Below are 26,852 nucleotides of genomic sequence, written 5' to 3'. Positions count from 1 at the left end.
AAGCCCCCTGCGAGGGCGATGTGCTCTGTGCAGCCCCGCACAGTGCCACTGTTGAGGGCGGGATAATGGTGCTGCAGGTATGAAGCCAGGTGCTCCCCGGAGGGGTGGGGGTGGACAGGCTCATGGCCTTCCCGTGGCGTGACATTGACACCCTTCTCCAGTAAGTATTTGCTCGGGTGGTTGTGGAAATACTTAGCGGGGTGACCTCCATCAGTGAGTTGGATGGGAACTCACAATGGGGCAGGACTTGTGTCACCATGCTCTGTGGACAGTAGTTTCCCCTTATCCACAGTTTTGTTTTCTGAGGTTTCAAAACCTGTGGTCAATCAAGGTCCAAAAACATTCAATGGAAAATTCCATAAATAAACAGTTCGTAAGTTTTAAATTGCACACAGTTCTGAGTAGCGTGATGAAATCTCGCACCATCCCACTCCCTCCTGCCTGGGATGAGAATTCTCCCCATGTCCACAGCTTGCGTTCAGGTAACCCTTATTTTACTCCATAATGTCCCCAAAGCCCAAGAGTAGTGATGCTGGCACTACGGATATGCCGAGAAGCTGGAAAGTGCTCTTTTAAGTGAAAAGGTAAAACTTCTCCACTTAATAAGGAAAGAAAAACATTGTATGCTGAAGTTGCTGAGATCTACAGTAAAACAAGTCTTCTCTCCATGAAATTGGGAAGAAGGAAAAAGAAATTCATGGAAGTTTTGCTGTCGCACCTCAAACTGCTGAAGTTCCAGCCACGGTGAGTCCAAGACCATCCACCAGAGGTCTCGGAACATGTCCCCTGGGATAAGGGAGCTCTACTGCACTGCAGGCTGTCATGGTGTTGTCGAAGATAAGGCATATGTAACACTGTTGTCACACAGCTGATGCCCTAGGCTGTGCTTGTTGGAACAGTTTACCCGCTCACTGACCCAGAAGCTGGGGATACGGGTGGCATCCTCAGCCTCCTCTTACCTCACCGGCCCGTGCTGTGTAGCTGCTGCAGCATGTCACCACGGCGGCATTGACCGCCTGTCCCATTCCCTAAGCCACCGGTTCCTCTTTTTCCTGGGGCTGCTCAGGCAGGGGTTCTCCATGCCTTGAGGATCACGAGAAGCTTGCAGTTGTGAGGGTCCAAGCTGCTGGGAGGGATTGAGAACCTCAGTGCGATGGGAGGCAGATGATGGGGAGATGGGCGGGGATGGAGCCAGACGTGAAAAACCCGTTATTCAGAAGCTTCTCAGTGGGGGGCTGTCGGGTTTGTCTGAAGTATCTTCTGGATGAGGGAGGCGGCCACGGGGTGGCTGTGCTTGGGAACGCTGTGTGCATTCTTGACCAGAGGTAGGTCTCTTAGACAAGAGGTTTCAAATGGTGGTTTGCCCACTAACAAGGTGTGTGTGATGTACCCAAGGGACCACACATCCACTTTGAAACGGTGCCCTTTCTTTCCCCGCACCCTGGGAGTTATGGAATCAGGAGTCCCACCCAGGGTCTTCCTCTGCCTCCCGTCATGTTGGACTTTGGTTGCCAGTCCAAATCTTCCCGTTTTCACCTCCAGGTCATCATTCGGGAAGAGGGGGTACAGCTTGAGGTCCTGGTGAATAATCCAGTTTCAGGCAGATGCCGGCAGCCAAGGATAATGTACTGCGGGCAGTAGCACCCTCGGGCAGTAGCACCCTCTCTTTGCGTGCGGGTCCACGAGAGGTCTCAGGTGGCAGAGCTCCAGCACCAGGAGCATGAAGTTGTCCTTGAAAAAGCCACGGACACCTGAGATGTGCTGGTGGGTGAGGCCGTAGTGAGTATAGTGAGAGGCTGGAGACGTCTGCAGGGATGTCTCCTCCAGGTGCACATTGAGCAGCAGTGACTCAGGTGCGATCTTGCCTGAAAACACCTCCTTGGTGTTTGCCTCCGAGGTTTTGATGCTCTCGGCAAAGCCATCCTCGCCGAAAGAAAGCAGCCTGCCTGTAGTGCTGCCGGCAGGTTTACTAGGACCTCCAAGATCTCTGCAGAGTGGCTGCGGGGACCCCGGGAGCCATAACTCCAGGGAGGCTTTCCCAGGGTTGGCTCGTGCCTGTGCCACCAGCTATTATTCTTTAAAATAACATTGCATTTGAATAAAGATTTGCAGATGCTTTATTCTGTGTGTGAAGCACAAGTTGAGGAAGTTATTTTAGAACCAGAGTGGTGGGAATCCACCAGTGGTAGACCAGGATCCTGTAGCTCAGGCTGTCTTGGTACTCTCTAAGTAACTTTTCTCTCTCACACCCCAGTCCCCTCAATGTACAGCCATTCTCTGGAACTGGTGGTGGTGGTATTCTCTCCCCTGCTGTGGGGCCTCACTGTCACATGATTGATATCTGCAATCACTATTCTACACCAGTTTCCAACAGTAGGGCCATGTATTCAATGGCATAGTGACTGAAGGGCTGTTCAGAGAACCCTGACCAAGATTAATTTACCCAAAGTTGGAACAGAAGGACATAGTCAAGTGTAAGATCAAATGCTTTCTGTGGTGGCAGAAGGGAGTGCCTTTGACAGTTTGCAAATGCAAAGAGAGGCAAGGGTTCTCCAAAAGTTCAGAAAATCGTATGAGATCTGAGTCAGGAAAGGATTCAAGTATCCACCAAGTATTGAGTTATATAGGAGCCGAGTACTTTATGCGTATGCTTTTTGTTTGTTTTTGAGACAAGGTCTTGCTCTGTTGCCCAGGCTGGAGTGCAGTGGTACTGCACTCGACCAGGCTCACTGCAGCCTCGACCTCCTGGGCTCAGGCAGTCCTCCCACCTCAGCCTCGCTAGTAGCTGGGACTACAGGTGCACACCACGACTCCTGGCAAAAACAAAACCAAACACAACTGTAGAGACATGTCTCTGTTGCCCAAACTAGTCTCAAACTCCTGGGCTCAAGTGATCCTCCCGCCACAGCCTCCCAAAGTGTTGAGATTACAGGCATAAGCCACTGTGCTAGGCCTTATGCCTGTGCTTAATTTAACCCTCATCCTTTAAGGCAGATATTAGTACCCCTATTTTTTAAAAATTTTTTTATGTACTTATTTTTAAGGCAGAGTGTCATTCTGTCGCTCAGGCTGGAGTGCAGTGGTACAATCTCAGCTCGCTGCAACCTCCGCCTCCCAGGTTCAAGCAATTCTGCCTCAGCCTCCTGAGTAGCTGGGATTACAATTGCAAGCTACCACACTCAGCTAAGTTTTTATATTTTTGGTAGAGACGGGGTTTCACCATGTTGACCAGGCTGGTCTCAAACTTCTGACCTCAAGTGATCCGCCTGCCTCGGCCTCCCCAAGTCCTGGGATTACAGGTGTGAGCCACCCACCTGGCTGGTACCCCTATTTTTGGGATGAAGAAGCTGAGGTACAAAGAGGTTAAATAACTTGCTCAAAATTACCAAGTAGAAGCCTGAGGTGGGGTATGGTAATTTGTAATTCTACATGTATCCACTATATTAAGTCAACTGTGTTAAATCACGTTTAAGGAAGATGATGCGCTGTGATCTGTAATACTGGTGCAGTTCAGCATTACTGTGGTGCAGTGTCAAGTTCAAAAAGACAAAAAATCATCTGATCGACCTATGGCGCATCACCGCCCACCAGCAGTACCTGAAGACGCTTTCAGTCCTCTGCTAGTGCCCTTACGGGGCCATTTACATTGAAAACAATCTGTGATCCTAACATCTAAGTCACCCAGACATCTTTCAGGCGGCAAGCTTTTCAGAGAGTTTAACACATTTATTATTGTTTTTTCAAAAAGGGCAAACACGTGGCGTTACAAAGGTCCTTCCGTTTCGCACGCACCGGTGTCCCGGCAGCGCGCTGCGCGTCGCGAGGCCCAGTCTGTCGTCCTGCGGCGCCGGGGTTCAGGAAGTCGGGCAGGCGGAATTTGGGGTTTCGCGTGTTCCGGACTGCACACTTCGCCATCTTAACTAGCTACCGCCCGGGTTAAGGGGCACCCAGGGCAGGTGCCCGGTCGGCGTTGGGGAGTCTGAACCGCCGATGCCTGGACGTGGACCCCTGCAGGGAGGGTCCGCGCCGGAAGCGAGCTCTCCACGGTTCCATGACAGCAGGCCCGTGGGGGCAGGGAGCCTGCACCAGGCAGTCTTTCTAGATCCGGGCTCCTTTTCCGAGTCTGGGATCCTAGAGCGACTCGCAGCGCAGACAAGGCGTTGCCCCGGCGCGTTGTCGCCGCCTGGCCCCGCGCTGGCCACGCCCCTCCGCTTCCACCCTGCCACAGGTCCCCGGCCGCAAATGTCGCGAGACCATCGTCCATCCTCCTGGCGTGGTCCCGCGGCCCACGGCGTCCAGAGCGCGCACGCAGGCCCGGGAGCGCGGGACACACAGGGCACGCCGGGTCTGTGGGGCTGACGCTGCCAGCTGTGGGCCTCCCTGGCCCGGTCGCCCAGTCTCGCGAGAGTTGGGAGTAAACAGCCCCGAATGGAGTGCCCAGGCGTGTTCGCTGCGGAGGCGCCGTTATCCCGGGCCCGCCGGCCCTGAGCTCCAGGTGGCGCAGGTACGTCAGCCGCCCGCGCGCGCGGCCTCCCCGGACAGCTCCCCTGCCCGCCTGTCTAGCAGCGGCGGCCCACTCGGTCAGCTGTGCCGGCTGCGTCCGAGGCCCCAAGGCGAGGGCTACGGGGGCCGGGCCGGGCCGGGGGAGACGGGCGCGGGGCCTCCGGCGCTTGTTTGGATACAGCGTGCCTGTCCCGCGGCCCTGCGGGGGTGTGCGCGCTCCGGCGGCTTGTTCCGTTGCATGGTTTTTTTTACGTGAAGTGAGCATTCACCGAGTGAAACAATACGCCCTGCTCTGGCCCCGAGCCTGCAAACAGACTGAATTCTAGGTGCGCTTCCGGGGCAGTGCTGGCTTCAGGTTTAAAAGACCTCGAGTCTTTGCCTTATCTCGGTCTGTGCATATTCCGCTGCTGGTTTTTGGAAATGCAGGGATCCTGTTCGGCAAACTCTCAGAACCTGGTTGCCTTTTAAACCTGTAGCATCTTAAAAATCTTGCCTCGCCTTGGCATGGTTGCGCTACCTATGATCGTTGTGGATCGTCAATATTTTTATTAAGATGTTTACCTTTCGTATTGGGTTGTCTGTTTGTCTACACAAATTAAGTTATTGGATTCTAATCGACACTTCCAAATGACATGGAGTTATTACATTGTGATTGACACTTCTAAATGACATGGAGTGGAATACGACCTGAGTTGAATTCTGGAGACTCGTCCTTAAGTCTTAACTATGTAGGTAAGCCCTCCTAACTTCAGGGTCTGCGATTGTATATGTAAGAAAAGGACGGCTTGCAGAAGAGAAGTAATTCCTCTTATTTTTGTTTTTCAATTTGGAGAATCCGCTTTTATTATTTATACTTATTTTTTAATATAAGGGCTTCATTGAAGTAGAATTTACATACCATAAAATCCACCTGTTTTAAGTGTACTATTCAGTGGTTTTTAGTAAATTTACAGCTGCACAGTCACCACCAAATCCACTTTTAGAACATTTCCGTTACCCCAAGACCTCTGATGCCCATTCGTGGTCAATACCCATTTCCAAGCTCCGCCACAGGCAACCTTTCATCTACTTTGACTTTCTAGATTTGCCTTTAATGACTATTTCATATATTCAGATGGAAACATATGATATGTGGCCTTTTGTGTCAGGCTTCTTTCACTTAGCATGTTTTCACAGTTCATCCATGTTGTAGCATGATTCAGGATTTCATTCCTTTTATGACCAAATAATATTCAGTTGTGTGGCTCTACCGCATTTTGTTTAAGCATTTATGCAGAATACTTTTGGCAAATAAAATTTTATTTTATGCTCCAGTGTGTGATGCAGATGACGGCAAAATTGTTGATTGGGGATGGGAGCTGGGACCTGACCCAGACACGTGTCAAACTACTGCACTCCCCAGGCACCGTGTATAATCAAGAATTGGTCCTTTCTATATAAAAAGGGGAAATTCCAATGCAGAGCTTGCGGAACCTTTGAAGCACCTAGGGATGAAGTGGGAGCTCTTCTAGTCAGGAGGTTAACAAGAACTAGGAAGACTGGGCCGGGCGCGGTGGCTCACGCCTGTAATCCCGCACTTTGGGAGGCCGAGGCGGGCGGATCACGAGGTCAGGTGTTCAAGACCGGCCTGGCCAATATGGTGAAACCCCGTCCTTACTGAAAATACAAGAATTAGCTGGGCGCAATGGCAGGCGCCTGTAATCCCAGCTGCTTGGGAGGCTGAGGCAGGAGAATCGCTTGAACCCAGGCGGCAGACGTTGTAGTAAGCCAGGATCACACCACTGCACTCCAGCCTGGGCGACAGAGTGAAACTATGTCTCAAAAAAAAAAGAACTGGGAAGACTGAAGGCTAAGGTGAACTGTGCATTGCTCCCATCAGTACTGCAGAAATCTGCTTGAGGAAACGCTTTATTTATTTATTTATTTATTTATTTATTCATTGAGACAGGGTCTCGTTCTGTCGCCAAGCTGGAGTGCGGTGGCAGATCTCAGCTCATTGCAACTTCTGCCTCCTGGGTTCAAGCGATTCTCCTGCCTCAGCCTCCCAAGTAGCCGGGACTACAGGCGCCTGCCACCACGCCCGGCTCATTTTTGTATTTGTAGTAGAGACGGGGTTTTACCATGTCGGTCAGGCTGGTTTCAGACTCCTTGACCTTGTGATCCACCTGCATCGGCCTCCCAAAGTACTGGGATTACAGGCGTGAGCTACCGTGCCCAGTTGAGGAAACGCATTTTAAAGTAAAATAAGGAAGGTAAGAAGTTTGGAGGTGCCCTGTGTGTGGAAAACAAATACTGGATGACTAAAGGGTGAGACTAAAAGACAAGAGTGACTTGTATGAAATAGTAGGCAGTGAAGACACCACAGACCAAGGTTTCTCACTCTTGACTGTAGTAATACATTGGGATGAATTTTTTTTGTTTTTAATACAAGACCACCTGATGGATAGACTGTGCCAGAAGAAATGGTTGCATTGGATGTAAGAATACACCAGAATACCCCTTTGTCGACCAGGCTCGGTGGTTCATGCCTGTAATCCCAGCGCTTTGGGAGGCCGAGGCAGGCGGATCATGAGGTCAGGAGATCGAGACCATCCTGGCTAACATGGTGAAATCCCACCTCTACTAAAAATACAAAAAATTACCCGGGCATGGTGGCACACGCCTGTGGTTCCAGCTACTTGGGAGGCTGAGGCAGGATAATCGTGTGAACCCGGGAGGCAGAAGTTGCAGTGAGCCAAGATCTCGTCATTGCACTCCACCCTGGTGACAGAGCAAGACTCCGTCTCAAAAAAAAAGAAAGAAGACACCTTTGTTTTACTATAGTTTGGTCTGGCATAACTTAATTGTTAGCCTGTTAAACAGTGGTAATACAGCCAAGTATGTAGTTGGTTCTGATGGTGGTAGTTTTTCAGCCGACTTTTAGTTGGACTGGATAGTAACCTTTCGTGGTCTAAACACAATTCAGTCTCCTTTGGAGCTATTTTAGTAAACTAGTTTATTACAAAGCAAGGCATAGCTGCATAATTAGATGATTATCGGGTGATACAAGTCATCTTCTCTCACCTGCATTATGTTCTAATTATTTTTAAAGAAATAATTTCAGATATATTTTAGTTATGCCCAGAATTATAATCTGTGTGATATTCCTTTCTTGTGAAAATTGTAAGTGGGAGACTCCAAGAGCTGCACAGAATGCTAGCCACCAGCTGGGCCAGCTGCTTGCCCGGTAATCCATTTCTTCTGCCGAGTCTCCTACACAAATCCTGTTAAGCTGCACAGAATGCTAGCCACCAGCTGAGCCAGTTGCTTGCCCGGTAATACATTTCTTCTGCCGAATCTCCCTTCTACACAAATCCCATTAAGTCCTGTTTTCTGTGTCTGTAATTTGAACTGTGTCTTTTTAAGTTAGTGTTTGATGTCAGAAATTTTAAATTATTCCTGTATTAGAGATGTAATCATTCTCATGAAAAATCGATAGGTATAGAAATACCATCTTTTAAGGTTATGCTTTTGTATGGAAAGATAACCAGGTCTTCTGCATAAAGAATTTATACAAAGTAAATCCGGTTAACATTTAGTGGATTCAGTAACAGCCCTAAGTAGGCTGTCTTAAGTTAAGTGATATTACAAATGATAATAAGCCTTTCAGAATGAACTAGCCAAAAGCTTAGTACTTTCAAAGGCTGTCTTTTCCTTAGGCTGGAAAATAACTTTAGACAGATCTTTGAGAACAATTTGTAGGAGATAGACCCCTTTTAAGCTTTAGTATATGTACCAATAAAATTAAATCTAGCATATATATTTGAATTTTTGTGCCACTGTCTTACCAGAAAGTATGATTTATTCTTTTTTTTTTTTTTTTTTAGATGGCATGTCAGTCTGTCACCCAGGGTGGAGTGCAGTTGCTTGATCTTGGCTCACTGCAACTTCTGCCTCCCAGGTTCAAGCGATTCTCCCAGCCTCAACCTCCTGAGTAGCTGGGATTACAGGCACACGCCACCACACCCGGTGAATTTTTGTATTTTTAGTAGAGATGGGGTTTCACCATGTTGGCAGGCTGATCTTGAACTCCTGATCTCAGGTGATCAGCCCCCACTGCACACCCCCAGCCTCAGTCTCCTGCAGTGCTGGGGTTACAGCCATGAACCACCAAGCCTGGCCTGTTCTTTAAAATTTATTTGAAAAGGTTTATTAAAATACTTAAATGATATGTTTTATCTAAGTATGAAAGTAATGTGCTCCCTATAAACGTAAATAAAATAAAGCAGAAATTAACTATCTGTAATCATACAGTTGAAAGGTAGAACCACTGTAACCATTTTGGCATGTGGCTTTCAGTGGGTTTTTTTGTTGTCGTCGTTTCCTTTTGAGACAGAGTCTCAGTTGCCCAGGCTGGGATGCAGTGGCTTTATCTCTGCCCACTGCAACCTCCACCTCCTTGGTTCAAGCGATTCTCATGCCTCAGCCTCCCGAGTAGCTGGGATTACGGGTATGTGTCACCATGCTCAGCTAATTTTTTTGTATTTTTAGTAGAGACAGGGTTTGCTATGTTGGCCAGACTGGTCTTGAACTCCTGGCCTCAAGTGATCCGCCTGCCTTGGCCTCCCGAAGTGCTGGGATTACAGGCATGAGCCACCACACCCAGCTGCATTTTTTTTTCTTGCTCATAGACACATTTTAAAATTAAAATGTAAAATAAAATTTGGATTATATGGTACATGAACTGTTTTACTTAACATTTCATTAGCATTTCCCCATATTTCTATTGTTGTAGCAAATGACCACAAACTGTGGCCTAGAACAACATGAAATTACTGTCTCACAGTTCTGGATATCAGAAGTCCAGAATCGGTCTCACTGAGCTCAAGTCAAAGTTTCAGCAGGGCCCTCTCTTTCGGAAGGCTCTGTGGAGAGAATCAGTTTCCTTTTGTTTTGGTTTCTATAGGCCACCTGTGTTCCTTGGCTCCCGACTTCTTCCTCAGATTATCTCATCCTCTTGATTGCTTTCTTTTTTTTTTTTTGAGTTGGAGTCTCTCTCTGTCGCCCAGGCTGGAATGCAGTGGCACAGTCTTGGCTCACTGCAACCTCTGCCTCCCAGGTTCAAGTGATTCTCCTGCCTCAGCCTCCCAAGTACCTAGGATGACAAGCGCCCACCACCATGCCTAGCTAATTTTTGTATTTTTAATAGAGATGAAGTTTCCCCATGTTGGCCAGGCTGGTCCTGAACGCCTGACCTCAGGTGATCTGCCCACCTCGGCCTCCCACAGTGCTGGGATTACAGGCATGAGCCACTGTGGCCAGCCAACCTGTTGCTTTCATCATCACGTCTCTTACTACCTGTTCTCATCTCCTGCCTCTCTCTTTTTTTTTTTTTTTTTTTTTTTGAGACGGAGTGTCGCTGTGTCTCCCAGGCTGGAGTGCAGTGGCGTGATCTCGGCTCACTGCAAGCTCCACCTCCCGGGTTCACGCCATTCTCCCGCCTCGGCCTCCCAAGTAGCTGAGACTACAGGCGCCCGCCACCACGCCCGGCTAGTTTTTTTTGTATTTTTAGTAGAGACGGGGTTTCACCACGTTAGCCAGGATAGTCTCGATCTCCTGACCTCGTGATCCACCCGCCTCGGCCTCCCAAAGTGCTGGGATTACAGGCTTGAGCCAGCGCGCCCAGCCCTGCCTCTCTCTTATAGAGACCCTTGTAATGACACCTGGCTCACCTGGATCATCGAGGATACTGTCTCAATGCCTTCATTTAGTCACAGCTGCAAAGTCCCTTTGGCCTATATGCTTTTGTGTATGAAGGAACATTCCCAGGTTCTAGGAATTAGGATGTGGGCATGTTTGTGGGGACCATTGTTGAGCCTACCGCAGGAGGAGCATTTGAAATTGCTGCATGGCATTCTGTGGTATGCACGAACCATAATTACCTAGTCAGTCTCCTTGTTTATGCACATTTAGATGGTCTCCAGCTTTTCCCACTCATAATCTTGCAGTGTATATCCCTGGACATAAAGCCTTATGTGCTTCCAGATTCATACTTCTTGGATTAAATCCCTAGGGGAGATTTTAGAAAAGCAGGCGATCTGCCTCTGACGAGTGCAGCCTCTGGAGCCAGGCTGACCACCTGAGTTCCCAGCCCAGCTGTCCTGCTTGCTGGTGTTGTGGCCCCAGGCAAGTTGCTTTGCTACTCTGGGCTTCAGTTCTTATCTGAAAATGGGGGTAGTAATGGGTTGTTGGGAGGATTGAATGAGTTAATACTTGTAGACTACTTAGAATGTCACCTGCTACATAGTCAATGCTCAGTGAGTGTTAGTTTTTGTTATTTTGGATTTGTTGGACCAAAAGTTTTTAGTGTTCGTTTTAAGCGTTTAATACATATTTGAAAATTGCCATTCTAAAAGGTTGAGGTGTTTTTTTTTAATATTCACCAGCAACGTATGAGAGTACTTATTTTATTGGATTTGTTGACTTAATAAACATGATTTTTATTCTACAGGGGGTGCCTCATTTTTTCTGTCAAAATATCACTTGATTTGTTGAATGTAAATCATAGAAACACAGGTTAATGTTAGCAGAAATTTACCATGAATCTTATCAGGAATTCTGTCAATTTCCTAGAATGAGATATACTTTTAATTTCCCTTTAACTAGCTCAGTCCCATCTTTGGATGTCCTTCTACATAACAATTGATGAGTGTAAATCTATCTGACATGGTATGTGGTTTGGTTTTGTAGCTGTGAACAGCACTGACTGAATCCAATATAAGAGGCTTAGGATGCCCCTGTCACCACATTTAAAATACCCCCAGGCTTGTGCATCCCTGGCAGGTGAGGCTAAATAAAGAACTTAGTTTTTCTGCCTGCTTTGGAAACAGGCTGAACCTAACAGGAAGGCTGCATGAACAGTATGAAACCTTTTTTTCTCTGAAGCATTTGCGAGTAAATTGCAGACCTGATACTCCATTATCCCCCGGTATTTTAGTGGGCGGTATTTTAGTGGGCGTATCTTCCAAGCAAGGACCTTCTTACATAATCACAGCACAGTTGTCAAAATCAGGAAATTAGTTTTGATACATCACTACCATCTGATCCACAGGCAGGCTTATTTGGGTTTTGCCAGTTGTCCCTGAGTGCCTGTTACAGCAGATGGATCCAGTTTGGATTCATGAGTTGCATTGTCTCTAGAGTCTCCTTCAATCTGGGGCAGTAGCTCAGTCATTCTTGCCTTTCATTACCTTGGTGCTTAGGAAAATTCTAGGCCAGTTGATTTTGTAGAATGTCTCTCAATTTGGGTTGGTCTGATGTTTCTCATGATTTGATTTCAGGTTGTGCATCTTTGTCAGGAACCTCCCAGAAGTGATGCAGGCTCTTCTCAGTGCATCTGCTCTTGTAGACCTGGCTCCATTTGTCCCATTGCTGCTTCCCTTGGACAACTTGCTGGAGCCTCCCCGCTGTAAAATGACTTTTCCCCTTTGAAAAGAGAGATTTTGTTGGCAGTAAGGCATTTTGAGATGATGTAAATATCTCATTCTTCTTCAAACTTTATGTCATTGTGGACTCCTGTTTTCCTGTTTTATTCCACGAATTGGGATCTGTTATATTCATTATTTATTGGGATGCTCAGATTGCCCCGGATTTGGTTAGTGGGGGCCCCTCCAGACTGGTTTCCGTGTTCCTTGGACACTTCCCCATCATTCTGTGAGCCTTTCCTCACCGAGTGACACTGTTCCAAACCCGTCTTATTCTTACCCTACCCAACCTGGAACTAGCTCTCTGTCCAAAGAGTCTGGGTTCTTTTACTGGAGAGTGATATTTAGAACCAGTTGTGGGCACTAGGTGGGCTCCTTGCTATTGGGATTTCACTGCTGCCACACGCTTTTGGAGATAGCTAGGAAATGTATGTAGCATGTACACATGCACTTAGATTTCTTTCTTTCTACATCTGTTAGTCTATGTATTGAAAACCTTAAATGCAGACCAGCATTTATCATTTTGTTCTGCTACTGAATGGTTCATTTATATTTTTCTTTTTCATATTTCTAACTTCCTTCTCTGGCAGTAAGAAAGCTCCATCCCATTATATGTAAAATATTTATTTGATCACACAGTTTCACCTTCACTGCTATCACCCCGTTGCCTGCATGGTGCCTTCTTCACTTGCCAAGCTCTGACCCCCTCACCTGGTGCCTCTCCCTTCACATACCTTCCTCACTCTGCTCAGACTCGAAGACCCCGTGGTGGGCTTCTGCCATTCTCCCATGAATTCCTACCTTCTTGTCTTCAGAAGAATTCTTCAGAAAGCGAAGAAGAAAAGGCAGAGTTAGCACTCTTTTTAGAAAGTGCTTTTCTTGAGCTGAGTGCAGTGGCTCAGGCCTATAATCCCAGCACTTTGGGAGGCTGAGGGGGTGGTGGATCACCTGAGGTCAGGAGTTCGAGACCAGCCTGACCAACATGGCAAAACCCCGTCTCTACTAAAAGTACAAAAATTAGCTGGGTGTGGTGGCGGGCGCCTGTAATCCCAGCTACTGGGGAGGCTGAGGCAGGAGAATCGCTTGAACCGGGAGACAGAGGTTGCAGTGAGCGGAGATTACGCCATTGCACTCCAGCCTGGGCAACGAGAGCAAAACTCTGTCTCAAAACAAAACAAAACAAAAAAGCAAGCAGTGAAACTCCATCTAAAAAGAAGAAAAAAGTGCTTTTCCTTAGGTGTGTGTGTCTGTATCTGCATGTGCATGCTCTGTCTGCCTGTCCTGCTGCTGTTTGCCTGCTTACCTCTCAGTGGTGAGCCTGTCTTGGGAAGTGTGCCCATCGGGTTTGCATTATGTAGTGAGAACCAGGAGGGACCAGTCATCACAGCTGAATAGATGTATTAGACCCTGGAAAGTGCAGTCTGTGCTTGCAAAGCCTCACGGACTTGTCTAGTGAGTCAGTGGGAACAAGATCTCTTTAGGCCCAGGCCAGACGTCGTGGCTCACGCCTATAATCCCAACATTCTGAGAGGCTGAGGCAGGAGGATCTCTTGAGCCTGGGAGTTTGAAACCAGCCTGGGCAACATGGTGAGACCCCATTTCTACCAAAAAAAAAAAAAAAAAAAAATTAGCTGGGCATAGTGGTGCTATTGTAGTCCCAGCAACTACTAGGCTGAGGTGAGAGGATCACTTGAGCCTCAAGAGGGTGAGGCTGCAGTGAACCGTGATTGTGCCACTGCCTTCCAGCCTGGGGGACAAAGCGGGACCCTGTCTCAAAAAAAAAAAAAAGGCCCAGGAGTTCGGGGTTGGTAACAAGCACAGCCTTGGGGACCCCAGTCCCTCTGCCATCATTTACTGGTCTCTTGCCCCCATTTCGGCATTTTTGTTTTCCTTAAAGGAAATTTACATTTTGAAACCACCTTATTCTAGGATTGGGAAACTATAGAAACTTCAGGATCTGTTGCCATATTTTTTGAGCCATAAATCCTTTGAAATAGTGTCTTGTTAGAGCCTGGATTTTAGCTCACCTTTTAGGAACACAAGCAGGTCCACGAGATCCAAACACAGCAAGGGGTGTGTCCTTGTCCCTGTCATTTCCAGCCTCATCATTCATCCCCATGGGATTTTTACACTTGAAGGCACCTTCCTTCCAGCCGCTGGTGGTTTGGTAGGCTGGAGCAGGTGGGCTGGAGTTGATAGGCTTGGTAAAATGCAGTCTCGCGGCCAGGCTCACCCACTCACTAGTGTGGCCCTTTTCCAGAAGGGACCAGTTACTAAACTAGTGGTCTCTGTCTCTTCAGCTTGCCCACCTTCCTTTTGCAAATTGTTTCCCACAGATTTTGGTTTCCTTCTGACTTTCCTGTGCCCTCTGTCTTTTGCCATGTCTGAAAGAAAAGGTACTGGATTGCCTGGGATTCCACCCTAAGCCATGCCCTAGACCCTGAGGCTCATCCTAAATTGAACATGCTCAGAGCTCAGCTCCTGCTGGTGTCTCCCAAGCCAGCTTCCCTGCTGTCTTCCCCGTCTCAGTTAGGGGCAAGCTCCACTGGTCCAGTCGGGCAACCAGCCTTGGTGTTGCCATGAATCCTCACTTGTGTGCCCCCCACATCTGGTGGACAGCACATCTGTCACTTCTACCTTCATATCTGTAATGTCATTGCCTCTTATCACCTCCCCTGCCCGCCCTGGTCCAAGCCAGCATCTGCTCTCCCTTGGCTCGTTCTATACAGAAGTCCTCCAGATGCTCCCTGCCTCAGCCTGTGCCCCCTTCCACACCGCAGCCAGAGCGACTGGGCTAAAACGCAAGCCACACGTGCTCAGGACTGCCTCACGCTTTCTCTTCCCATTCAGAATCAGAGCTGAAGTCCTTTCTGGGACCTGCAGGCCCTCCCTGGGCTATCTCCCCCCTTTCCTCGAGTTTCATCTTTGGCTTTCCCTTGCTTCATGCTGGCTTCTTTGCCTTTCTTTCCTCGCACACACCAGGAATGGTCCTTGCCCCAGGGCCTTTTCACTTGCTTTCCTACTGTCTGGATTCTCTTTCCCCAGACCCTTGGCCTGTTTCCTGCATCCGAAGGGCCTTCACTGAAAAGGCCCCTTCTCAGCAGCTGCTGTAGGTAGCACTGTAGCAGAAAGCCAGCTCTCTCCTGACTTGTTGTATTCCTTTTCTTTGTTTTTTCCTACTCATTATTATTATTATTATTATTATTATTAAGATGAAGTTTTGCTCTTGTTGCCCAGGCTGGAGTGTAGTGGTGTGATCTTGACTCACTGCAATGTCTGCCTGCTGGGTTCAAGTGATTCTCCTGCCTGAGCCTCCTGAGTAGCTGGGACTACAGGCGCCTGCCACCACGCACGACTAATTTTTTTGTTTTTAGTACAGATGGGGTTTCACCATGTTGGCCAGGATGGTCTCGGACTCCTGGCCTCAGGTGATCCACCCGCCTTGGCCTCCCAAAGTGCTGGAATTACAGATGTGACCCACCGTGCCCAGCTGTTTTTTCTCCTTCTCAAATGTAGTTTTTATCACCATCTAAATACCATATGTTTTACTTGTCTTAGTTGCGGTCTGTCTCCCTACACTGGAAGGTAAGCTCCATGAGGTCAGAGATTTCTATGGTGTTTTGTTTATTACTCTATTCCTACTCCTAGAACAGTGCCTGGCTTTTAGTAGTTTCTCACTAAGTGAGTTGGATGGGTGAACACAGGAGCTCAGCAATCTCATCCTTTGGCTGTGTTTTATCTCTGTGCTGTTCACTGCCATTGGATGGAAGAGGTCCGCATTTCCAGTTGTTGGCTGGGGTGTACCTGCCTGAGGTCCTCTTCGCCCCCCTCATCTTTCAGCCTCTCCAGACCGACCCCTCTTTGCCTCCCTCCTCAGGCTGGGCGGTGCTGATCCTTGCATGTCTTCCTGTGTTTACAGCGTTGCCATCCTTGGGATGCTCTGCTCCTCCCTCCCTCACGCCCATCTTTCAGTCCTGCTGAGCTCAGATTCTTCCAGAGCTGCTGCAGTGCCCTCTCCCCAGCAGAAGCCGCCTCTTCACAGTGTGTCAGTTCAGCATCTATGACCCTGGATGCCTGCCTCTCCTTTGGCATTTTCATTTCCTGCATTTTGTTTAGTTGTGTTTGGCTTCCTTAAATTTAACTAGATCACACTTTGAAGGTTGTGCCCCGACGCGCTCATAATCCGTGTTTGTTCTGTAGTACCTGATAGTATCTTAAGTTGGTAAGTACTCTAAAATTGCCTGATCTAATGAATAAGTTAAGGTAAAGTGTCTTATGATAATAATTGCCTTCTCCATTTTCCAAAAACCCCAAGTTTATTATTATTTTTAATTTGGGGAAGAACTGATTACCTTAGAGGTTTTTTTTCATTTATTATTATTATTTTTTTTTTTGAGACAGTCTTGCCGTCACCCAGGTGGGACTGCTGCAGTGGCACAATCTCAGCTCACTGCCGCCTCTGCCTCCTGGGTTCAAACGATTATCCTGCCTCAGCCTCCCCAGTAGTTGGGATTACAGGCATGCACCACAATGCCCAACTAATTTTTTTTTCAGTAGATACGGGGTTTCACCATGTTGGCCAGGCTGGTGTCCAACTCCTGGCCTCAAGTGATCCGCCTGCCTCAGCCTCCCAAAGTGGAATCACACTGGGATTACAGGTGTGAGCCCGCACACCTGGCCATTTTTTCATTAAAAAACCCCCAAACCCGTCTGGGTGCGGTGGCTCATGCCTGTAATCCCAGCACTTTGAAAGGCCGAGGCAGGTGGATCACAAGGTCAGCAGATCAAGACCATCCTGGCTAACATGGTGAAACCCCGTCTTTACTAAAAATACAAAAAAAAAATTATCCAGGCATGGTGGTGGGCGCCTGTAGTCCCAGCTACTTGGGAGGCTGAAGCAGGAGAATGACGTGAACCCGGGAGGCGGAGCTTGCAGTGAGCCGAGATCGTGCCACTGCACTCCAGCCTGGGTGACTGAGCAAGACTCCATCTCAGAAACAAGCAAACAAACAAACAAACAAAAAAACCCCTTTCTTTCCATTTCTTTTCTTTTATTTATTTATTTATTTTTAATTTTTTTTTTTTTTGAGACAGAGTCTCGCCCTGTCACCTAGACTGGAGTGCAGTGGCCGGATCTCAGCTCACTGCAAGCTCCGCCTCCCGGGTTTAGGCCATTCTGCTGCCTCAGCCTCCCCAGTAGCTGGGACTACAGGCACCCACCACCTCGCCTGGCTAGTTTTTTTTGTATTTTTTTTGGTAGAGACGGGGTTTCACTGTGTTCGCCAGGATGGTCTCGATCTCCTGACCTCGTGATCCGCCCGTCTCGGCCTCCCAAAGTGCTGGGATTACAGGCTTGAGCCACCGCGCCCGGCCTTATTTTTTTTTTTTGAGACAGAGTTTCGCTCTTTTTGCCCAGGCTGGAGTGCAATGGCGCGATCTCAGCTCACCGCAACCTCCGCCTCCCGGGTTCAAGCGATTGTCCTGCCTCAGCCTCCTGAGTAGCTGGGATTACAGGCTTGTGCCACCACCCCGGCTAATTTTGTATTTTTAGTAGAGACGGGGTTTCTCCATGTTGGTCAGGCTGGTCTTGAACTCCCGACGTCAGGTGATCCACCTGCCTCGGCCTCCCAAAGTGCTGGAATTACAAGCGTGAGCCACCGCGCCCAGCTCCATTTCTTTTAAAGGCAAGTATCTGCCTAAGTTGTAAGAGAACATCAGCCATCTGTTCTGCATGGGCTGTGTTACAAGTTCTTACCTAAGAGTCTTTACCTTTGAGTGAATTATTTTAGAACAGGTTGAATTAAAGTTGATTTAACCCAGTTGGATCTAAGATTTTTCTCACTACTATTACTTACTTATATTTGTGTTACATGGAGCCCACATGTGTCACAGATTCTTTAGCTTGAGGCAGAAAAGTTTTAAGAGGCTTTTTTGTTTGTTTTTTAAGTGGAGACAGAGTCTCACTGTGTCACCCAGGCTGGAATGTAGTGGTGCGCTCTTGGCCCACTGCAACCCTCCAGGCTCAAGCGATCTTCCTGAGAAGCTGGGACTATAGATGCGCCACCATGCCTGGCTAATTTTTAATTTTTTTTTGTAGAGATGGGGTTTCTCCATGTTGCCCAGGCTGGTCTCAAACCCCTGGGCCCAAATGATTATTCCTTCCTTTTTAACAGCAACATCAAAAAACCTGCCTTGAGTGAGGAACCCATTTAATAAATATCTTTTAAATATATATTCATTTACTGTGCTATGAGAACTGTTATTACTGGCTTTTATCTTCTTTGGCCAGTAGTCTTTAATTAAGCTAGATACATGCTTCATGTCATTATTTTCTTTGTACTCCACTGCTGGATGTATCAAGCATAAAGAAACTGAGAAATAGGGGCTTACTCCTGAGTAAACTTCTGTGAAACCTGTTAGGGTGGCTTTAGGTGCCCTCTGCTTTTCTGGTCTTTCTGTTTGGCTCTTTGTTTTTGCTCGTGCAGTTGGCATTCTCATTGTTGTTGTTCTTGTCAAGGTGGATGTAACTGCTTTAAACTTTCACTCGTCTCAGATGAGTTCCACGTCTCTTAGTTGCCAGTGCCAGTGCCAGAGATAGACTTGTTTTTCAGGATCAGTTGTTAGTACAGTAGTGAGAGTCCCTACTTAGTAAATGTAAAAACATCATTTGGATATTTTAACCCCTCACAGTACTTTTATCAACGTTTTTCTACTTGCAGAAGCACGTGTTGATAGTTCCAGAAGCCAAAAACTCGGAAGCACCAGTTTCTGCCAGAAGAATGAGTTTTACAGCTTGAAGTACCTTTCCTAATAGATGACTAACTCCTTGTCCTTAATGTTTTCTCTTTAAATACAAGTAGTGAGCAGACATGGTGGCTCATGACTGTAATCTCAACACTTTGGGAGGCCAAGGTGGCTGGATCACCTGAGTTTGAGACCAGCCTGGACAAAATGCCGAGACCCCTTCTCTATATTAAAATCCAAAAATTAGCTGGGTGTGGTGATGCATACCTGTAGTCCCAGCTACTCGGGGGGCTGAGGCCGGAGGATTGCTTGAGCCCAGGAAGTTGAGGCTGCAGTAAACTGTGCAGAGATTGCGCCACCCACTCCAGCCTGAGTGTCAGAGTGAGACCCTTCCTCAAAATAAATAAATAAATAAATAGATAAATAAGAATAATAAAATCCTAAGTAACACTGGAAGGCCTGTCTTGCTTCATTTACGCATCCCCCACCCTGCTGGATTATTTATGCCCCAGGTATGGTCTATGCAACTGATTTTTCTGGGTATGTTACAGCCAGCATTGTTCTTTACTATTGCTCTGTTTTCATTGTGAAGAATGGCAGTTTTTCTTACAATTAGATGTTTTGGAAGATGTCAGTGCCCATGTGTAATTTAATATTCAAATGACATTTTTCTTTAGCAATAACTTCCCTCACAAACTGTCCTCTCATGTCACTCCAGTAAAGAGATAATCTGGTTTTATAACACATTTAGCGAGTTATATTTTTTTAAGTGTGAGGTTTCACACTTAAAATAGATTTCAAGACAGTAAACCCTTTTATGCTCTTTTCATAGAATTGGTAGAAAATATTTCAAAATCTGTAATGTTAAAGCATAGTGTTTCTTAAAGAAGGTGTTAAATATCACTTATATGGAAATTCCTTTGCTGTTAGGTATTAATGTTACAGCAGAAAGTAAGGATGTATACCAAGCTTTTGCCTGAAAACTTCATGAAATTTGTGGGAAGTAAAGTGCCAACTGGGGAGATGCTCTGGGGATTGAGTTGAAAGTGATAGGAAATATAGAATCTGAAACAGAACGAAGGATCATCCTGATTCCTTTTTCTCTTTGACTGCTCGAATGCTCAGGTCCAGTGTGCTTAATATTTTTGGTGTTATTTTGTTATCCTTAGTTTTTTCCATTTTTCTCATTTATTTTATTGTTTTATTTTTGAAGATGCCTAAAAAATTTTCCCATGAAAGCAGTGAGTAATAAGTAAATAAACATGAAATAATACGTTTCATGGTTGTATGGCACATTAATTTGTCTTAAAACTGGAATATCTCTTTTACTCTCTTATTTATTATTTTAGACATAGGGTCTCACTTTGTTGCTCAGGCCGGACTCAAACTCCTGGGCTCAAATGATCTTCCTACCTCAGCCTCCCAAGTAGCTGATCTACAGGCACCTGCCACCTTGCCTGACTGACCCACTTGTTTAAATTATAAATATAACTAAATCATACCTGGCTATGTCAGTTTGCTACTAATGTCTGTTTGCACTATTTTTTGTTTCATAGATTGCCTCACAGTGGTTGATTAGTCAACCCCATTGGACGTTGGTTCTGTGGTACAAATGGAGTATAGGACTCAGTCATCACGGCCTGAGTGAGAGAAGCCTTATTCCAAGATGGAGAAGAAGCGGAGAAAGAAATGAAAGCCTCGCTTCAGGCTGAACCACAAAAGGCCATGGGATTTAACTTTTATTTACGTTGGACAAGACTGTAAGATGGCTGATCAGTAATGTTGCAGCTTTTAGCCGAAACAAAAATTTACTTCTAATCAAGAAGAAAAAAGTGTGATTTGAACGTATGCAATTTTATGATCATATTCGCTTATGACCATGAAGCTTGTCAACATCTGGCTGCTTCTGCTAGTGGTTTTGCTCTGTGGGAAGAAACATCTGGGCGACAGACTGGAAAAGAAATCTTTTGAAAAGGCCCCATGCCCTGGCTGTTCCCACCTGACTTTGAAGGTGGAATTCTCATCAACAGTTGTGGAATATGGTAATGATGTTGTCTTAAATATTAGGACCTCCCATCCTATTTTTTTCAAGCTTACTTAATATAAAATTAGCTATTGCTGAAGAACATGTTCCTCTTTTCTACAGTATATTTCTTTTTTTTTTTGGAGACAGAGTCTCACTCTGTCACCCAGGCTGGAGTGCGGTGGCATGATCTCTGCTCACTGTGACCTCTGCCTCCTGGGTTCAAGCAATTCTCATGCCTGAGCCTCCCAAGTAGCTGGGATTATAGGTACCTGCCACCGTGCCTGGCTAATATTTTGTTTTGTTTTGTTTTTGAGATGGAGTCTCACTCTGTTGCCCAGGCTGGAGTGCAATGCTGCGATCTCGGTTCATTGCAGCTTCTACCTCCCGGGTTCAAGCAATTCTGCCTCAGCCTCCCGAGCAGCTGGGACTACAGGCACCCACCACAACTCCCAGCTAATTTTTTCTATTTTTAGTAGAGATGGGGTTTCACCATCTTGGCCAGGCTGGTCTCGAACTCCTGACCTCATGATCTGCCCACCTTGGCCTACCAGAGTATTGAGACTACAGGCATGGTGGCTCATGGCCTTTTTTTTTTTTTTTTTTTGTATTTTTAGTAGAGATGGGGTTTCAGCATGTTGGCCAGGCTGGTCTTGAACTCCTGACCTCAAGTGATCACCCTCCTTGGCCTCCCAAAGTGCTGGGATTACAGGCATGAGCCACCATACCTGGTCTTCTGTAGTGAATTTCCAATGGGTTGACTGCACAGCTCATGAATATTAACTTTGCGTAAGTTTGTTTTCCCAGTAGAGTAAGCTTATATGATACAAGGAAATTGACATGAATTATTTACCTACACCTTCTTTTTTTTTTTCTTTTGGAGACAGAGTTTTGCTCTTGTCACCCAGGCTGGAGTGCAGTGGTGCCATCTCAGCTCATTGCAGCCTTGACCTCCCAGGCACAAGTGATCTCCCACTTCAGCCTCCCAAGTAGCTGGAACTATAGGCACCTGCCACCATGCCCAGTTAATTTTTTTCTTTTTCTTTCTTTTTTTTTTTTTTAAGATGGAGATTCACTCTTGTTGCCCAGGCTGGAGTGCAGTGGCGCCATCTCAGCTCACCACAACCTCTGCCTCCCGGGTTCAAGCCATTCTCCTGCCTCAGCCTCCCGAGTAGCTGGGACTACAGGCATGCGCCACCACGCCCGGCTAATTTTGTATTTTTAGTAGAGACTGCATTTTTCCATGTTGGTCAGGCGGTCTTGCACTCCTGACCTCAGGTGATCCTCTCGCCTTGGCCTCCCAAAGTGTTGAGATTATAGGCATGAGCCACTGTGCCCGGCCTGCCCAGCTATTTTTTTTTATTTTGTGTTTCACCATGTTGCCAAGCCTGGTCTTAAACTCCTGAGCTCAAGCAATCCACCCACATCGACCTCCCAGAGTGCTGGGATTACAGGCATGAGCCACTGTGCCCAGCCTACTCCTTGATTCTTTGGAACAGGTGCCATTGTAGTTGGTAAGGATGGGGAGCTGGGAGGTGCTGAATGTTTATGTTCTAAAGTTTATGTGAAGAACTAAGCAAACAGTGTCACTTAATCCACTCTGGAATTTTGCTATTGTTTTCATTTTAAGAAACACTAACTGAGCATTCAGTTCTCTGAATTTTTTTCCTGTTTGAAAAAAAATTATATGCATTTCTTTGTTGTGTATTCAGACTTCTGTAGGTATATGCTTTTTAAAAAATATCACAGGTATCTGGTTTTGAATGATGTATTCTGTGTGGTTAGGTGATTCATACAGATATTTATTTATCTATTTATTTGGGACAGAGTCTTGCTCTGTCACCAGGTAGGGGTGCAGTGGCGTGATCTCAGCTCACTGCAGCCTCTGCCTCCCGGGTTCAAGTGATTCTCCTGTCTTAGCCTCCCAGGATTATGGGTGCCCATCACCACACCCAGCTAATTTTTTGTATGTTTAGTAGAGATGGGGTTTCACTATGTTGGCCAGGCTGGTATCAAACTCCTCACCTCATAATCTGCCCACGTCGGCCTGGCAAAGTACTGGGATTACAGGTGTGAGCCACCGCGCCCAGCCCCATGTAGATGATTTTTACTCAAAGCTCTGCAGACAGCTGTCTAGGCATTTAAACTAGTCTTTGTGTTTTCCTTTCATCTGCTGTGGGCTTTAAGATAATTTTTGTTTTGCCAGATTTTAGATTAGATACAATGTAGTATATGTTATAATGTATGTGCTTAAATTCTTATTTTTGTTTGTGGTGATTGGTTTCAGAATATATTGTGGCTTTCAATGGATACTTTACAGCCAAAGCTAGAAATTCATTTATTTCAAGTGCCCTGAAGAGCAGTGAAGTAGACAATTGGAGAATTATACCTCGAAACAATCCATCCAGTGACTACCCTAGTGATTTTGAGGTGATTCAGATAAAAGAAAAACAGAAAGCAGGGCTGCTGACACTTGAAGATCATCCAAACATCAAACGGGTCACGCCCCAACGGAAAGTCTTCCGTTCCCTCAAGTATGCAGAATGTGAGTATTGTGATTGTAGGCAAATTTCTGTCTCTGCCATTTACTTTGAAAAATCTCAAACTGCAGAGTACTTGAAAAATAGTACAGTGAGTATCTGTGTCCTTCCATCTAGTTTGCTAATTGTGAACATTTTCCTGGTAGGAATTTTTTAGTTTAGTTTTTTTTTTTAGTGCACAGGGTTGGTGGTAGGGGGGTGGAATTATTTTTTAAAAAGAGACCTCGTGCTGTTCTGGTAAAAGAAAATCTGAGGGTTTGCAGTAGTAGATGGTAGTGATCTTTGTTTCTGTTGGAAGTGATTTTCGCCAGCTTCGTCTCAGAGCTTTCAGACTTCAAGGCTGCGGCTGCCTTCTCGTGCTGAAAGACGCATCCTTATGTCTGCTTCTTCCTTGCATTTTGCTTCTCTGTGTGTGTGTGTGTGTGTGTGTTTTCTTTTTATTTATTTATTTTTTCAGGACGGAGTTTCACTCTTGTTGCCCAGGCTGAAGTGCAGTGGCGTGATCTTGGCTCACCGTAGCCTCCACCTCCCGGGTTCAAGCGATTCTCCTGCCTCAGCCTCCCAAGTAGCTGGGATTACAGGCATGGGCCACCACACCCAGCTAATTTTGTATTTTTAGTAGAGATGGGGCTTCTCCATGTTGGTGAGGCTGGTCTTGAACTCCTGACCTCAGGTGATCTGCCCTCCTCAGCCTCCCAAAATGCTGGGATTACAGGCGTGAGCCACCGTGCCCGGCCCCATTTTTTAAGGCACTCTTGCAAAGCATGTTTTCCTTGGGTTTCATTTTGTTTTTCTCAAAGCCTCCTGACCAGCAGTGGTCATGCATCAGCTGGATTTATTTAAGTCATCAGCTGTGCACGTGTGAGGATGGAAGGAATTTGGCTTTTCCTTCTCCAGGGCTTAGTCCTTCCTACTTCATTACAATTGGGCTTGTCAAGATAGAGTTTAGCCTCAAATAATAAATTGCATATTTATTAAATGATATTTTCCAAAGATATATATTACCAAAGGAAAAGGATTTTTTTTCCTGTTTATCTTAAATCAGGTTAACAAATTGCTAGTTCTGTTATTGTTTACTATCATTTCTTTCATCAGAAGGAAGAAGAAATTAAAGTGTTACTCTTCTTTATCTGTCATATTTTAGGCCTAAGAGCCTCTGAGGTTTTGCTGCATTAAACACACACACACACACACACACACACACACACACACACACAGAGAAGTTTAATTTTCATAGTAAAACCAGGTGTAAACTTCAGGCATCTGACTTTTTCAGAGCGTTTGCTGCTACTCCAGATGTTATGTATTATTCTCCTTAAAAAGCAGTGACACCTCAGAATAATCCAGGAAGATAAAAGCCAGTCAAACCTGATACAATTAGCCAAATGTATACATTGTGGTATTTTACTTGACTTTATTTTTACTTCAGTTATCTTAAAGAGCTCTAGAATGCTTTAGGAGACACGGAGTTGCCTAATTTTAGCACAAGAATCCTAGACTCTCTGGAGGTGGGATTCCCTTGGACACCATCTCCACTGCATGTGTCCTGGGTGCCTGTCACCCCTGTGAGGGGAAACTTGCCCACGTTGCACGCCCATGCCCCTTGAAGTTAGCTGTGACCTTCAGCAGTAGGCGCCTTTTCCATCTTGAAGCTTCAGTTTTTCTCATTCATAAAATGGAGATGATACTCCCTACCTCACGGGGCTGTCATGAAGATAACACGAAGTAATGCGTATGAGGAAAGCAGTAGAGTGTTCAGGATGTTGTAAGTAACCAAATGTTAATGATTTCTATGGCTCTTGTTCATAGAAGGTTTTGCTTTATGCTTTATTTTGGGCTGACACCATTCTCACTTTGTATCCCACCCATTTGATTCTATCCCATGGGCCGTAAGACAAAGCCTACCTGTTTTCTACAAGACAATAGTTAAAGATACGATGAAGACAGCTGTCTTTTTGATATTTGAAGATACCCATGGTGTGTCTCTTCTGGCAATTTTTTCTCTCCAAGCTAATCCCCAGTTCCTTCCATAGTTACTCAGATGACATGATTTCAAGTCTCCTCATCATTTTAAGTATTTTCCTTTGAATGTACTAATTTTTCTCAATTGTTCTAAAGCTGTGAAGCCCTGAACTGAGTATAATACTGGAGGTGTAGTCTGGCCTGTGCAGGGTCGAGCAGAGCAGACCCCTTCCTGGTCTCGGTGTTGCTCTTCAGTCAGCACCTCCAGCATTGTCCTGCGCTGTTGACTTAAAGATCAGACTCAGCATAGGAATTTCAATTAAGAACCATTTCAGCTGGACTGTGCAAATATTTACTTACCAGAATTGACGTGACTGTATATGCTTCCAGGTCCCTGTACTTACATGGGTGTCGTTTGGTAAGGCTGGAATAAAAATAACAATGATTTTGTTTTAGAAACAGAACTGTATTAGTATTATAGATTTTATCTTCTTAAAACTGATTTGAAATATGACTTGTTCATTGTAACATGGTGTTTGAAAGGTACAGGGAAAACTCTTAGGCCATTTCTGTGGTATTTCCTTTTTCTTCCGCTTTTTAAAAATAAAGAGACTTACAGGTGGTAAAATTCGTCCTTTTTATTTTTATTTACTTATTTTTTTTCGTCCTTTTTAGAGTACGGTTTGGCAAGTTTTGGCAAAAGTATACCATCAAATATCCACCAACAAAATCAAGATATGGAATAATTCCATCACCCTCAGAAATTCCCCGTCTCTCACTCCTTTGTAGTTCTTTTGTTTTTTGAAAGGTGAAATTCTAGCAGATAAGAATACTGAGAATATTGAGCAATATATGGTTTTTTAAAGTCCTGTTGATATTTGATGCTCAATGAGATAACATGGCTTTTGCCTACCCCAGAAACCTAGTGAAACTTCTAGTGAAAATAAAACTCCATGAATGCTTAGGGTCATTTTCTTTAACTTCTCCCCTTTCTGGTTCAGTGAGAACAAGTTGCTGATGAAAAATCAGGTTTGTCTTTAGTGTTAGTATCACAGTTAGCTTCTTAAAATTATTATTATTTAACTTAATCAGTCTTTCTCTGCCTTACATTGGTTAGAAAATTTCAAGTAGAGAACTATTTAGGAATAATATGACAGCTAAATAACATCCTATAATTATAATTGCATTGAGACTGTCCTTCTAGAAAAAGAAGATAATCCCACTTTCCCTCAAACAGAATGGCAAATGGTAATCCTCGCTGTGTTTGGGATAGTTTTGCCTGGTGGGTATCACGTTTTGCTCTTCTGTTCTGACCTTCCTCTCCCTTGCCTCTAGCTGACCCCACAGTACCCTGCAATGAAACCCGATGGAGCCAGAAGTGGCAGTCATCACGTCCCTTGCGAAGAGCCAGTCTCTCCTTGGGCTCTGGCTTCTGGCATGCTACGGGAAGGCATTCGAGCAGACGGCTGCTGAGAGCCATCCCGCGCCAGGTTGCCCAGACACTGCAGGCAGACGTGCTCTGGCAGATGGGATATACAGGTGTGTGCTATTACCCAGGGAAGGTGCGGAAAGTCCAGACATCTAAGAATTCCGTGTTCGGGACTGCCTAGTGCGAAA

General features: G+C 45.8%; 1 protein-coding gene across 2 annotated transcripts in view; it reads left to right on the top strand.

Moving 5' to 3' along the window:
• Positions 1-4,296: 4,296 nt before the first annotated feature.
• The window catches only part of MBTPS1 (membrane bound transcription factor peptidase, site 1), a 65,126-nt gene continuing 42,570 nt past the window's right edge, over positions 4,297-26,852 (top strand). The window contains exons 1-5 of one of the 2 annotated variants that reach the window (XM_025369792.1): positions 4,330-4,504; positions 10,556-10,668; positions 20,267-20,752; positions 23,021-23,278; positions 26,571-26,774. In XM_025369792.1, the coding sequence (XP_025225577.1) occupies positions 20,584-20,752; positions 23,021-23,278; positions 26,571-26,774 (631 nt within the window). In that variant the 5' untranslated portion in view covers positions 4,330-4,504; positions 10,556-10,668; positions 20,267-20,583. Of the gene's footprint in view, positions 4,505-10,555; positions 10,669-20,266; positions 20,753-23,020; positions 23,279-26,570; positions 26,775-26,852 lie in introns of both variants that reach the window. The other variant, XM_025369791.1, reaches the window with a different exon arrangement.

This window comes from Theropithecus gelada, chromosome 20 (assembly GCF_003255815.1).
Source record: "Theropithecus gelada isolate Dixy chromosome 20, Tgel_1.0, whole genome shotgun sequence".
NCBI classification, from domain to species: Eukaryota; Metazoa; Chordata; class Mammalia; order Primates; family Cercopithecidae; genus Theropithecus; species Theropithecus gelada.
The sequence above is the reverse complement of the archived record's forward strand: the minus strand, read 5'-3'. Positions and strand labels throughout refer to the sequence as shown.